The sequence below is a fragment of the Arvicola amphibius genome, chromosome X, assembly GCF_903992535.2.
Source record: "Arvicola amphibius chromosome X, mArvAmp1.2, whole genome shotgun sequence".
Lineage (NCBI taxonomy): Eukaryota > Metazoa > Chordata > Mammalia > Rodentia > Cricetidae > Arvicola > Arvicola amphibius.
In genome coordinates this window covers 134,930,351-134,945,720 of record NC_052065.1, presented here as the reverse complement: position 1 = coordinate 134,945,720, position 15,370 = coordinate 134,930,351, and the positions used below count along the sequence as shown (strand labels likewise).

Sequence of the window (15,370 nt, the reverse complement as noted above, 5' to 3'; positions counted from 1 at the left end):
TGGGTCAGGGAAGCTCGTTGACACTTATTATGCAATAGACAAACAAAAAGGATTAGTATATACATTCATAATAATTTTTCATATGCTATCCTAGGCCAGTGGTGAAATATCAAGTCTGAACTTTCTCAACTAGTGCTTACTCACCAAGTGCTTTTACTGTAACTAGTAATCAACTCAGCAATCAATAGAAAGACTAACTCCTACCTGAACAGAAGTACTGAGTCCGACTGTCAGGCAATGCAAAGTAGAAATACAGCAAGAGAAGGTCTAATAACTTTAAAGGGAGCATCTGAACACATACAAACTCCAGCCTGACACCGACCCCTTGTCCTACCTACCCCGGCTAGAAGCATGCATTCTTCCCTTACCCTGCTGTGTCTCTTTGCAGTTCCTCCCACCTGCCCTTCCCACTCCTGTACCACAATTCCACACTCAAAGGACAAGGCACTTAAAAATGTTTTCCAACTTTCCCTTTGTCAGCATATCCAAGCCATGCCTAGCCCTCCTCTGCGTACCCCAGGCCAACTTGGCTTGACAATCGTCCCAAAGCCCCCTTTTAGCAGGCGGACAAGGTGCCTGACGCCCATAGGAAGAAAAAAAAGCGATGCCAAAGCAATGTCAACACCTTGAGGGGACTGAAAAGAAAGCTCCCAGGAATGTCTGTGAACTAGGCTCACATTCTCCTCATTCCTCAGCCTGGCTCTTCTCTGTCCTCTAAACATTTTCAAGGGCATTTCTAGGCTGATGGACTGTTCAAAGTGTTTGAAAAGATAATAGTCTTCTGGCAGGAGGAAATCAATGTGCAATTTATCTTCAAGGCTTCCTCAATCCCTTACCCTCTGGCTACATGTTCTCCTCCATTTCCTCTCCACCTCATAATAAAGAAAAGGGCCCACAGGTTTGATTGCCCTAACAACTGCCAAGTAAAATGAACAAAGAGAAGTGGAGGGAAAACAAAACTGAAGGAACTAGGAAGGAAACACATGATAGTATCTTTGCTGCTGTGGGGGTATTGGAACTAATAGATGTGGTACAACCAGTAAACCACATTGAACAACCCAAAGAAAAGAGGGAAGAGGAAACGGGACCACCTATCAACCTTCGGGACCAGGTTAGGGCTTAAAGATCTGGAAGAGAACCCTTCACTGAAGGAGCACCCAGGGCTTGGGGGACAACTCTCCTCAGACTCTGAGCTATGATCCTTCTCTTGGTCACAGGCCATAGGCTCCTTATCAGTAAGGCTCCAGATACTTTCAGCTTCCACCTTGTGTGGTTCATCAAGGCCAAGCCAGCTGCTCTTGATACTGATGTCATCCTGTAAGCTCTCAATCTATCAAGGTCCCAACTTGCTTTCTTGCACACACCTCTGGCCAGTGGGGAACATGAGCCTTCCACTGGGGCTGCTGTCAACGGCCATGGCTTTCATCAGAGCTTAGGCTCTCTTCAGAATCTTCATCATCACAGGTCTCAGAATGGTTGCAGATTTCGACGGGGATAATGCTGTCATTAGGGAGGAAGCCATGAAAGTGGATGGTACAGTCCATTCAGTGTTTGCTGAGAGGTGGAGGGCAGATCACTCAGGCTTCTCCAGTGGCCAGTTGGGCCTGGACTGAGGTGCAAGACAGTGGGCTGAGGCTTTCTGAGGTAGCCAGTTGGGCCTGCTCTGAGGTGAACACCAAGGATCCAAGACTTTCCTGACTTGCCAGATGAGCCTGCATGGGGCTGTCAGGAAGGGGCCCAGCTCTGTCCTCCACTCTGTCTTCCACATTAATCAGGTCCATCCTGGGAGGGAAAATAATGGATAAGCTGATCAGTTTCATATCACCTAGTAGGGCATGAATTGGGGAAGAGAAAAAAGGAGGGAGGACTTTCCTGCTAGTGCTTTGCAGGCTACTGTTTTGATGTCTTTGATAACCTGTTGGGGCTCTCTGAGCAAGCTCAAAGGGGTTGAGAAATTGGACCAGGAAGTTGTTTTAAAGCATTCTAGGAATGTCATAGCTGCATCCAAGCAACTGCCCTCTCTGGGGGACAGTTCTGGCCTCAGGGAGTGCCGGTGTGCTATATGTAGGCTTCTTAGGTAGGGTGAGGCTGGGATTTCTGCAAAGGAGCCGTGTTGCTGGGCGTCCATGTATATCCCAAAGCAAAAGGTCCAGTATGTTCTCAGGTATCTGAAGTGCCAAGAAGGAAATATTTGAAGACTAGCTTCTCTGGTATCTGTCTTCCCTAGGCCTTACCTTCCCTTTTGGCTTTGTCACTGTGCTAAAGTCCTATAAATTGAGCAAATTTAGGTCAAGATCTAAAGAAATCGAATTCTACTTTTCTTGCTACTATGTCAAATATGATCAGCTATAGATGAGTGTGGGCATTGCTTTCATATACAAGTAAACGTATGAGATTAAAGCAACTGTGAAACTTGCAAGGTCAAGTGCTAGAGCCTAGGCTGATGGAGGTGCCGAGGGAAGCTGGCTGTCAGTCAAAATGTCAAACCTGCACGTTTTCCACCACCAACCTTCTTGGTAGCCGGTATCTGGCAACAACCCTCCTGGTTTCTTGCATCTCCTGCGATTGCGCCGAGGTCTTCGACTGAAGAAAAGGTAGTTGATGTGACAGACTCATCCAGCAGGGACAGGAACACGAAGAACGGCACACAAGGATGTAGATGTCAATGGCTTTGACACAGGAAATCTGGGGGAGTTTATCCCGCATATGTGAGTCGATCGTAGTCAGGACAAGAATAGAAGATAAAACCTATGAAGAAGACAGTACAGGTTTGGTCTCCCTTGATAGCTGTGGTTTTTAGCAAGTCTACACCCCAGGCTGATTGCTCTGGATCAAGTTCAAATTCCTAGGCATGGTTTAAGTACTTTACACATCCAGTTCCATATAGGCCTTCTTTTAGTATCTGAAGAGGTTTTCTAAACCCTAAAATACCACAGATATAGCTGCATTTGTGCTCCTAAAGGAAAAGATAGAGCAATTTGCTCTACAGAAGGCAAAAACAACCCCAAAAGCCTTGCTTAAAACATTTCTTGCCTCCCTAAACTTAGACCTGAAGTTCAAGGTCTTCCCAGTTCTGCCTTTACTTTTTTTCTAAGCAAAATGGCTCAAGTTTCTTCCCAAGATGATGATACAAAGGACTTACCAATTGTCACCCTGGCTGCAGAGGAATCATAGTTCATCCAAAATGATACCCAGGAGAGAATGGTGGTGAGGACCGTGGGCCAATAGACCTGCACAAGGTAGCTGTGGACTTCCCTCTGAACTTGGAACTTCACTATCAGGCGCATGTAGGAGCCTGTAAGAACACAGTGCTGTCAGCTCCATGTACAGCAAGTCAGCTCTAACCCCTCCTGCCTTACTCATTCCACATGGGATATTTTCAGGTAGTAGACAGATGGAGGGTGAGAGGCCAGCCCTGTGAAGAGCAGGAATCGTTTCCAGCTGTAGAGTGTTGTGAACCTGCCCAAGCCCTTCCACAATATTATCCATCTGTAGGGTAAGCCATTAGCCACTAAGGCGTTATCAGTGGAGGAGAAAGATGCGTTCAGAACCACAGGAATGGTAATGGAAGGAGGCCCACTGCAAGGATCAAAGGCAGATGCCCAGAAGAGTTTTGTAGTGGTGTGAACGGGACAAGAAACAGGAGAGAAAGGGGGTTCTGGCCCACCTGTGTAGAAATACACCTCCTTGCTGGTATTGTCTTCCCCAGGAAGGTGAACTGAGGGATGTGCAGCTCATCAGTAATGTGGATGGCATTCTCATCTTCCCAGGATAATACAATGTCTTCCATAGTATAGCCATCTGGGAGGGGAACAAAGAGTTAATCTCGGCAGATTTAACTCCACAGCAGTCTGGGAAAACCAAAGCATAGTTGGCATTTGGATTTTGGAGGGCTCTTTTGTGGTTTGCTGAGGGTGGGCCTGGGGAGATTTCTGAACACTTGCAAAGAGAGGACTCCCACTTGGAGTTTTTAGGCAGGAAGGAAAGTGTAGCCAAAAAGATGCTTGCGATATTTTTACCCACAAATATGTATAGTTTTTCAGTTGAACTGGCCAGACCATAAAGACCACGCACTCCCAGATGCCAGATATATACAACTGTCAGTTTCTTACGGAGCCAGCATCATCTGCCATTTAGCTACTGCTTGTGGACATGCTCAGGGAGAGCTATGGGAGTGTAGAGCAGAGGGGCTGTGCTGGTCCTCTCAGCGGCAAACTCTGCCTGTGCTTTCCTGACTCCCGCAGCCCCCGCAGTGACCAGGGGGCCATAGAAGTACGTACAGCTCTCCACCTCCAGCTTGCAGGCTTGCTTGTCCAAAGGGAATTTTTTGCAGATCCAGGGAACAGGCTGCTGTTGTGGTGAGTCTGCCAAAGCAAACAAAAAGGGAAGGGAAAAATGATTCAAGTTTACTGTTAAGGATTCTACAGGGTGGGAAGGCAAGAGGTAGGTGGAAGAGTGACCCATGTATATGGAATTGGGGGAAGAAGAGAAAGAGATAAAACTGGAATTTGACAAAGAATCACAAGATTTGGCAGAGCTGAAATAAAGAGCAGATATATGTCAGGTCAGAAAAACCACAGAACATCAGAGCAGGAAGGGCCCTTGAGGAAACAATACAAAGACAGAAAGACTTGTGCTTGTTAAAGGTATCAATAAGGCTGTTGAGAGGACACTGCACACTATGTGCAATGTCCTGAGGCTACATAGCTACAGAGGAAGGCAGGTATGTGGTGTGCACCCAGGCCTGCCTTTGACCGTATCTACATCCATGTCGGCGGTGAGGGCCTTTGTCACACCAAGAGCTAGAAAGATGCCAGAGGGCACAAATGCCTATCGATGAAGGGCCCAGCCAGTGCCGACAGTAGATACAGCCAGAATAAGCATCAAGTTGCTATGTCTGTGCACCCAGAGAAGAATCTGAGAAAATGCCCTTGGAGGAGCCAGGGAGGTGCTTGTGTTTGAAATGACATAATTAGAAAAGCTCTCTGCTGTCCCATATCATATCTGTCCCATCTATTTTTCTTCCCTCTTCATCTGCTAACTTAGTTTAGTCCCTGTCAATTCTTGTAGGAATTTCATTTGGGGACTGGGTAGTGAGTAGTATGTATATATGTGTGTATTTCCTTCTTTTTAAAGAATGAATTTCCCAAGTATTATTATCAGCCAATGCCTTCTTTACTTTAAACAAGAGTGATTGCTGATCAATTTCAGGTAAGCATTGGTATTTAATGGCTCCATGGGAATGTGGATGGAGGAAGAAGGAAGGAATAAATGGGGAGGGAGTGCTCTAGAGTAAGAGAAACCGAATGGTTAGACCTATAACAATCTGTCAAACAAACTATGGTGTCCACTACTAGGAACCATTTTCTGGCTAAGATGACCTCTCAGCTTGCCTTTACTGACAATCTGTTTGAGCTGAAACTGTGAAGTCAGCTTTGGTGACTGTGCTATTGCAAACAGATCAGTGGAGGCTAGCAGTGTGCATATGTTCTATGTGTAAAGAGAGCAGGGGCTCAGAAGCCCCGCCCTATCCCACTGGCTGCTTTAGCTCCTCACTTCTCCTGACGCCCTGCCTGGTGCAAACAAAAGGCAGGCAGAGAGGTGGAGCACCTTCTTCAGGGCACAGTCTCCCTTCCTCACCACATGGGGAATAATGAAAACAGCACGCACAATCAACCATGGAGGAAGGGTCTTTTGGTCCAGGGAATTAGGATTTCTTTTTTAAAAAAATCTATATGATAATTACATAAAATTAATAAAAACAGTATTTTCTTTCACAAATGGCAGGCGATGTTGTAAATTTCTTCTTTATGTCCACAAAATAAAGTAACTTTGTTCCTAGTGTGCTCAGATTCCTTAATACAACCTCCCTTTATAGGACATATTTGAAAGGGCAAGAAGTTGGGTTATAGCATCTAAAATGGGACTTCATGTTTTTTTACAATTTAGTAAAAGGGAGATATTTGCATCAGGAATTGGAAAGCATGTGAAAGTGTGCAAGTTTCAACTCATGGAAAAACAGCAAGGGCCACTGTAGACAGGAGGAACAGAAGCCAAGGTGCAGGACAGGGCAGCCTAGGATGCCTGCGGCAAACTCTGAAAGTGTATGTGCACACAAGGCAGATCTGGAAAGCAGGGATCTCTTCTAATGTATCTGTGGGGTATTCAGTAGGAAGAAGGAAGCTTGCTGGGACAGTCCAAGACTCTTATGTGAACTCACCGGATGCCGTATAGCACTGTCCCATCTGGGTGGAGCTTAAACACACGATTCTCCACAGTTACATCATGTACAAAGGTATTTTTGCTATTCACAAAGTAGCATCAGGGACCCACAGCTTCTCGTGCATACGATAGTCCAGAGTCAGGTTCTGGTGGTCTCATAGTTATGCTAAGCGTGTGTCCTTCCAGGTCTGATGCAAAAACATAGTGATTGTGTAGTCCTGGATAGAGATAAGTAAATGACAGTTGCCAGGTTGTCTAGTTCTCTGTCTACTGTATACACAGATTATATGTGCACACATACATTTGTACTACTATATGAAACTTCATACAGATGGGTGCATAAAACATAAACATTTAATAAAGAACAGCAAAATGAAGCTTCTTAACTAATTCCTAGGTTAAGAACAGAACATTACCAATACTTTCAAGTTCCAATGAGTCCCTTTCAGAAGAACATTTCCCACAACCAGCAGGAAACATTCATTATTCAAGATTTTATGACACTACTTACCATGCTTCAGATTAGCATTTCATTGTCTTCATGTGTAGTTTTAGAAATAGCGCTTATTTGGACTTCTTTTTAGAATGTTATCTGATCAGAACCAAAGTCTATGTCTGGGAACCTGTCCCCCAACCCCCTCAATATTGTATTTGTGAAGTCGATTCAAGTTGCTGTGTATAACTATAATTTGATCTCTTGTATTCCTGGAGAATATTTCCACATATAAACACACAATGTATATAATTGTGTAAAAAAAAGCACCATACATGCTCAAACCAGGAAGAAATAAACAACGACAAAGTGAAAGTGGCCATTTGCATCCCTGCAAAAGTTGAAAACATGCGAGGGTTAGCAGTGCAGGTCCAGCTCATCAACATCAGCAGCTTCTGACTCCGGGTTTTAGGCAATCTGATATGTATATAGTGGGCTCTCACTTGGAGTTCATTTGCTATTACTAACAAGGTCGAGTATTTTCTCATATGTTCACCCACCATTTAGTTTTCTTCACAAAAGTACAACTCTCATTCATATTTGCTGATTATTTTTGATTGCTTTAAAATATTCTTATCAGTCTCCAGGCATTCATACATTTGAATCCCAGCTCTCTGTGTTGCAAGTATCTCTTCCTACACTGAATTATCTTTTCACTCATCAAAGTAGCTTTGTTTTGTAAAACTGAAGTTTCAGAAATTCTGGCTATACAGAATAGCCTCTACAGAACATCAAATGCCAGAATTTGTTCTGATGTTTGTAACTCATGTGTCTTATGAAATAATCTTTACCTACCCCCTGCAGTACAACTATAGTGTGCTATTAAAACGTTTAAAAGCTCCATAGATTTGAGTTAATAATCTACATGTAACTGAATTTTTAGATATGCTGCGATATGGGCCTTCAATTGACTTTTTCTGTTTCAGAGAGCTATCATGTGAGTTCTGTCACAGGTCAGAACAATTATAGAGTTGGCTTACGACTATGCTTCTTGTCCCTTGTCTCCAGCACCATGATTAGAACCTATAGACTTACCATATTTATTTCTGAGATCTGTTCAATACTGGAGACATAGATAGATACGGACACTGGCACAGGGGCACCTACAATACAGGAAGACCAACCACGTGAACATTTGGATAAAGGTTAAGATCCAGTTGTCTAGGCTAAAACTAGCTTTGATGTTTGCTGGCTGGGTAAGTCACTAACCTCTCTGAACCTGAGCTTCCTCATGGGTCAAATGGCGATAAATGCTATCTATCATAGCTAATGAAGTCAAGTGTTTAGAGCAAGGCCTGGCTCGTGCTATGTTGAGAGGAAGGTATAAAAGGCAACACAAAGGAAAATAGGTAATGAAGCACTCGGTCTAACTGCTTTCTGATAAAGAACTGAAACTCAACAAGCCCAGGAAAAAGAACTAAGTTTCATGTTTCTGGGTGAGTGAGGTGAGCATGCTTGCTAGTGAATCTGGGAATGTGTTCATATTCATGTGAATGTGTCCACATGTGTGTTAGCATGTCTATGGTATGAGTGAGTGTGTGGCATGTTTGTGTGATCCAGTGTGTTATGTGGGAGACAACACAGGAGATAGTTCAAGTGCAAATGGAATATGAGGTATTTATCCCGAGGCAGCAAACATGTACTATGAGTGTCGTGTGAAGGAACATGTAGGAATGTAAGCATGTTTGTTTCAGTATGTTATGTGGAAGTAGCCTTCAAGCATACGCAAGCATGCATGTGAGTGTATGGTGTGAGTACAGCCGCATGCGAATAAATGTTGTGATCTTGTATGCTCATCTGTAGGTGTCTGTGAGCTTGCCTGTTTGTGTGAATGAATTTGTATCGTAGTGTGAATGTGTTTATACGACAGTGACGTGAGCATGTGAGTGAGTCTGAGTGTGTTTCTATGGAAATGTGAGTAGAGTGATAGTAATTAGAGTACGCTCACATAGTGTGGTCAAATGTTCTGAGTAGATGAATGTACGCACATGTCTGTATGTCTGTGAATGTGTGTGTATGCATCTATTTGAGTATGTGGAGTGGATTGAAAATGTGGTAGTATCTCTGCGAGTCTAGCAATGTTAGTGATATGCGAGCAGGTCAATGTGTGATGAGTCATTCACTGTGTGAACTCGTGTCAGCATACATGTAAGTGAGCATGCTTGTTTAATTGTGGGATTCTTCATGTTTGTGTGTATGAAAACCATGTTAGCATTTCTCACATGCCAGTAAATGCAAAGGTATGTGTGTATCTTAACATGGATATACGCTTATTATTGACATGAGCACCCCCTTTCAGCTTGTTAGTGAATCTGAGTGTATGTGAGCATATTTGTGTGAGAGAATATGCGTTTTATTTATGTGATTGTGGTCATGTGTGATGCTGTAAGCATGAATGTGTAAAGGTGTCAATGTGTATAAGTAAATTTGCTAGTGTGTTTGGGTCTATGGGCATATTTGAGTGCACCAATAGGTACCATGTTCATCTGTGTGTGTTTGTCCATATGTGGGAGTGAATTAGTGAATGTATGTTCATGTAGCAAATGTAAATGTGAATGAATTGTGTGGTTGTGATGAATATGAGTGTGATAATGTTTAACATGACATAATTTATAAGTATATTTGCATATATAAACCATGTTTGTGTATTAATGTGCTACTGTGTATTAAAGTGTGAGTGGATTTTTTTAAGTATACATATGTGCACACTAATGTTTATATAATACATGTGAACACATGTGAGTGCTGATGATTGTCAATGTGTCAGAATATTTATGTGTATATGTATGAACATGTTAATATATTTGCTCTTATGTATGAATGTATTTGTGTGTTTGTATGTGGATATAAATGACTAAGTGTGAGCATATTTGTGTTGAGTGAACATGTGATCAAGTGTGTTCATATATAGTGTTGTGAACTTGTCTGTGTGTAGAGATGTATTTGCTTGCATGTGTGAATGTTTTTATGACAGTGAACATGTGATCATGTTGTTAAGTATGAGTATGTTCATGTATATGTCTGATTGTGCGAACTAATGTGTGCATTATGTGTATAAATACATTTTTGTGATTATTTATGTATGCTTGTACATGATCAAGTATTTTACTAATATATATGTGTATGTATGGCCATTGTATGTGCGTTAATGTATGAGTTTAGGTCGTGTTTGTGTGTGTGTGTTAATGTGTGAATTTCAGTGAGTGTTTTCATGTTTTTGTGTGTCTATGTGAGTGAATTCATGAGTGTGTTCATGTGAGTGAATACTGAGTGATGGTGATTTATTAATGTGCAAGTGTTGCTGAGTGTGTAATTGTATGTTAGTGTTCAGCTCCCTAATATTTTCCTTCTTAGGCCTGTGTATTTGCAATGTCCATTTGCAAGGGCTCAAATATTCTCATGGTTGTGAAAACAGTAAGCTGTTAGATGAGATGGAGAAATATAATTTACTATTCTCTCATCAGCTTACAGCAAAGTGTATTACATCACACTGCTGTTAGGGAAACACGTGTACATGTGATGCTAGCAATCCAGGCCTGCTGGTTTCACTGCAGGCTGATTGCCTAGAAGCTGAGCTGAAGAGAGGAAAACGTGTTATCTCAAATCCAGTGCTTCAAAGGGAAAAGGGTTCTGGGGGGATAAGTGGTGTGAATGGCAGCTGAGAAGCAAATGGGGCTCTGTTAGGGCACAGCCCAGATCTCCAGCACTCAGGGCTATTGTGAAAAGCCCCAGGAAAATGCAACGTAGTGACAGAGCTCCCTCCAAACGACCATGTTTGATTGCTGCCTTTCAGGCTGCTCTCCCTATACTTTTTGCAGATGGCAGCTATGTTAGTAGGCGACAAGCCCCAGAAAGTCCCAGAGAAGCCTACATTCCAGCCTCTTTCTCCAAGACATGTTTGCCAGCCCCTTCCTCCAAGTCTGGCTTCTCTAGACCAAGCTAGTGATGTCTGTTCTTATGTGAAATGCTGTGGAGCTAGAGGGACAGACAGAAGCCTGCCAAAGGCTCTTAGTTTAAGGGGAGGTAGGGACTGAAATGCAGTTTATACTCTCCTTGCCAAGCCATGATCTGGCACAGGGACACAACCAGAGGAAAGGGACATTGTTCTGATTTCTCTACCTAAAAAGGGGCCACCTCACAAACTAGCTGAGGTATCTCATGGCCAAAACTGCCCATGCCTTCCTTTACTGTACAATGTTGGATGTCTGTGACATGTTCCTGTACTTGTGAGAGAGGGAGTCAGGACCATTCTTATGTGTGAAGATTAAGTCCTAAAACTATAATATATAAACTAAAATGTAAATATAGAGGGGACTCTGTCTATTGGGAGACTATACAGGGAGCCCGGGTTCCCTAAACCCTGAGTGCTTCAGCCTGGCAATGGGTCTTCTACCATATTTCTGCCAAGTAATAGTCCCAGCCTTACAGCCTATAGTGTTCCCTTCTGTTTAAATGGCAGGTAGTCCTAAGTTATCTTTGTCCCCTCTCTCTACGGCCTCCACCTGTTTGGCAAAAGCAATGTAGGAGCCCACATTTTATCAGATGCTACAGCCTGGCATGATCATAATACTTGATGTAACATGAGTGATAGTGGCAAGGGGCATCAGGCCTACTGTGGACCAAGTGCGCTGGCAAATACCCAGATTGCACTCTTGCCTCTGTTCCCCTCTTTTAGTGTAGGATACTGCAGGGAGGGCAGCCTGAGCCTGAACAGTGGGGAGTGTGTGTCTCATTGCATGCAGATGAATAGTGTTTGGCTTTTGCTGACAAACATTAGAAAAGAAGAAAGAGGCAACAAACAAACAAACAAACAAACATCAATTTTTCCTGCTATCCTCTGAAAGCTTGGCACAAATTATTCAAAGCTAGTACCATGTAAGGGGTTTAACTGTGCTTCACCACCTGAATTTCTATATTCCCCCTTCCCTCGAGGATCCGCATGGAAAAGATACCACCACTGTGGCCTGCAGTAGCATAAAGTATTATGTGCTTCTGCTTTTTGCCAATCTGTTTCCCATGCAGCCTCACTTTGGAGCCCTTGGCTGTGTCTTCTGCCCTTGCGGAGTTGAGGAAAGGGAAGCACAAGCTAATAGTCTCACTTCTTAAATTTAGGGCCAAGGGAAACCATTGCCTTGGTTTTCAAGGTGGGCACAGGTATTTTAGAAAACAGCTGCGTATGAGCACAAATGGGAATCATTAGTGGGTGATTACTCATGACTGCATTTCATCCTACAGGAAGCTGTCCTGCATTATAGCTCCTTCCGCTATCTTTGAGCTGAAATTAACCCACCAATTTAAAGCACTTTTTCTTTTGTCTGTCCTTGGTTTGGGCTTCTTAGGTGTCCCCTTTGTCCCCGAATGATACTCCTATTGTGGTAGGTTCTGGGTGTGGTCCAGGATGAGCAGAATCTGGCTTCTTGGAGACATGTGAGCCAGCTTCTCCTTGTCACTGCTCACCTCTGTATTGTTGGAACTTTATTGTTAGTGGCCATCAATCTGAGTTTTATGAAGAACACATGTAGTACAGTATACTAGCTGGCCTGAATTTGGTAGGAGCTGAAGACTTAGGAAAGCAGGGTATTATGGAAGGGTCCCAGGCCTAGGTGGGTTAGGAGACAGAGGCAGAGAAAACCATGGCCTCAATTCTGAATCCTCTGAATTACTTAAGGGTGGCAACACCTTTGGCAAGGAGTAAGGAGGGAAAGAAAGTCTCTGGCATAAAAAGGCTGGTCCCTAGATGTAAGGTACATTCCAGAAGGCCTGAGGTTGGGAGTCTCTGGGTGCTCCCTTGTAGGGCTTGGCAGACTCAAGAAGGTAGGATCTGGGGGGCAGAGGTATAGAGCCTGCTTAGCTTACAGGGTGGAACTGACCCTATTGTATCTAACACAAAAGCCTTTGGTGTCTGGATTTGCTTACCTCCAAAATTTGGTCTCAGTCGGACATCGTATGTTGACAGCACCCTGTTCAAAATCTTTTGAACCACAGCTTCATTTGCACAATTTTTGCTGAAACAGAGAAGCCTTGAGTAAATGCTGGTTGACTAGTGGCCCACTTGCCAGTGGCTCGTTCCCCAGGAGCCATCCCTGCTCCTGTACATATGCAAACATGTCTAGTCATATGTGTCTGTGCTCTCCCCCTCCCTTCTTCCCCTTCCACAGTGAGTCAGCCAGAAGCACAGCAGTGACGCAGACTCTTTTCCTTCCCCTCCCCCTTCATAGCTTTAATCCAGAGGCTGGGGCCCAAGGAATGGATCCCTGTTACCACGCAGAAGGTGTGGGCGGGAGAAAACCGTACTATCGGAGAGGAGGGAAGTGGGCACATGAGACCCTCAGAAAACTGCACCATTTTAGTTCTCTGAGAAACTATACCTTGAAGTGACCCCTGGATGCTGACAATCCTCTTCCAGGGCTACCTCATTGCCCCAGGAAGTCAGTTCCCACTGGCACGTGTTCCCCCCACCCCCAGCTGAGCTCATGTTTTCTATTTTACCTGGTCTGAGCGATCCCCACCCCCATTTATGTCATTCTTGTGCCTGAGAACTGGCATATGACATATGACACAGAGAGAGGTGGGGGCAGGGAGAGAGAAAGTGTCTTGCTCATGTAGCATAGATTTATGGCCCTCATGGAACTAAACCATTTCAAATTCCTGGGGTTTAGAGCTGTCTTCGAAAAGATCCATCCTGGGAGCAGGGATCTTACTCACTACGCATGTGCTTTCAGCCTGGATGTTTCTTAGGTGAGCACATGGAAGAGAAACCAGCGGCTCAGCTGTATAAAGCTGGCCTTTCCACAGGTCTCTGAGATGCTCATTGAATTCATCCAGACTTTCAATCCCCAAAGGGCTTTTAAATGACGACAGGCCCCAGGCATCACTATCACTATGACTGTTTGGATCTTTGACGCATTGTCCCTGCAATCTCTGTCTCTGTGTGTGTGTGTGTGTGTGTGTGTGTGTCCCTCCATCTCTCCTTCACTTCTCCCCACCCCCGTATGTGTTCAATGACGCAGTTGGGTTGAGAGCACTGCAGGGCTGCTTGCTGGAACCTTCCTTGCCCAGCTTAACCACTCCCCCTTTATGAATACATGTTTATTTCTATTTTGTCACTTAAATTATTTCCTCATTTCCCTCAATCATAAAATTTAATTTTGTAACATTTCAAAGTATGCACATGAATTATTTACAAATTAAAGAAATACATTCCATCCACAGAATTTCCCATGTGTTAGCACTCCAGATCTGTAGCCACAGCAAATACGCGTTTGTGTGTGTGTGTGTGTGTGTGTGTGTGTCTGAGAGAGAGAGAGAGAGAGAGAGAGAGAGAGAGAGAGAGAGAGAGAGAGAGAAAGAGATCTACATGTCAAGGATGACGGTTTATCCCCTCTTCAGATACTTGCAGACCTAAACAAACTTTAAATCAAACACAGAGAATAACTGAAATCTTCAAATGTTTTCATAGGAGTAAGCACAAAAGCTTACCCCTCTTAAGCCGGAAGGTTATATCATTTACAGCTACTAATTTCACAGAATTAATCGTTTCAATCTGCCGTGTGTGTGTGTGTGTGTGTGTGTGTGTGTGTGTGTGTGAGAGAGAGAGAGAGAGAGAGAGAGAGAGAGAGAAAGAGAGAGAGAGAGACTGCCTCAGCAAATGGACTAAAAATCTTTACTCAAACAGGTGTCTTTCCTGTCTGTTTTGCGAATTACGCATATACAACCCCCAGTCCCATGGGCTTCAAAGAATACAGCTGGGAAAAGCTGCCTGGGACCTCAGTCCTTGAGGATGATCAATCAGGTAGACTCTGGGGTGAGGGTGCTCCTGGCCTCACGGCTTGGGAAGGTGCAGCAGTAACAGGTGGGTTGAAGCCATGAGTATTATTTCACGGTTGTCCCCATACCTGCTTCACCCCCCCTAGGCAAGTCCAATCCGAGTTCCCTGCACCCAGCCCGAAACCTTCTGCTTGTCCCTGTCCCTTCCATGTTCAGCTAGGGTGGGCCGCTTACCAGTTGAAGAGATCCAGGACGACTTCGGGCATGCTGGAGGATAGCTCGAAGTGGAATTTCGGGGTAGGACTGGGGTCGTGGCTCTCTGCGAGCCAAGTCCTGATGAGCAGCAGGAGCACGGCAGCTCGCAGCAAGCCACGGATGCCCATGGCTGCGGTGCTCTGGGAACCGCAGCGGACAGCTGGAAAAGCGGACAGGGTTAGGGTGGGAATGAGTCAGTAAAGGGCAAAGGGGGCGGGATCGCTAGCCCTTTCGCAGAATTGCGACCCAAGGAGAGACCTGAAGGGAGCAGGGAGTGCGGGGTCTGGAGCCCAGAGCTGGAAAGAACAGCCTCTCAGCGGTCCACAGGGTGCATCCGGCTGCTGCGAGGTGCGCTCCGTCTGCTACCGCTCAGGGCTGAGACTGGGTGCCGAGTGGGGCGGGCGCGCTGCTGGCTCCGCCCACTCCGACGGCAGCACCAGCGGAGCCAATCTCGCGGGTGCCAGAAGCCACACAAAAACGCGCGCGTTCGCCCCCCTTCCTGCCCCTTCAGGCCTCTGCGGTCGTCCCCGGACCAGCACCAGCCACCAGGTTCAACCATGTGAGAAGGAGGGGCTTACTGCGTAGACTGGACTCAGGGGCATCTGGCTCTAGGCCTCTTCGCAGAAGGGAAAT

At 44.8% G+C, this 15,370-nt stretch overlaps 1 protein-coding gene across 1 annotated transcript; it reads right to left on the bottom strand.

Annotated features, from left to right (window-relative positions):
• Positions 1–1,018: 1,018 nt before the first annotated feature.
• On the bottom strand, positions 1,019–14,865 carry Gabrq (gamma-aminobutyric acid type A receptor subunit theta). Its single transcript, XM_038317475.1, is given in 18 exon segments — positions 1,019–1,408; positions 1,410–1,544; positions 1,546–1,583; positions 1,586–1,782; positions 2,492–2,543; positions 2,546–2,612; positions 2,615–2,643; positions 2,646–2,748; positions 3,132–3,295; positions 3,668–3,697; positions 3,700–3,801; positions 4,281–4,326; positions 4,328–4,364; positions 6,221–6,323; positions 6,326–6,440; positions 7,751–7,818; positions 12,632–12,720; positions 14,717–14,865. Coding segments are annotated over 18 exon segments (1,914 nt in total).
• Between the last annotated feature and the right edge of the window lie 505 nt (positions 14,866–15,370).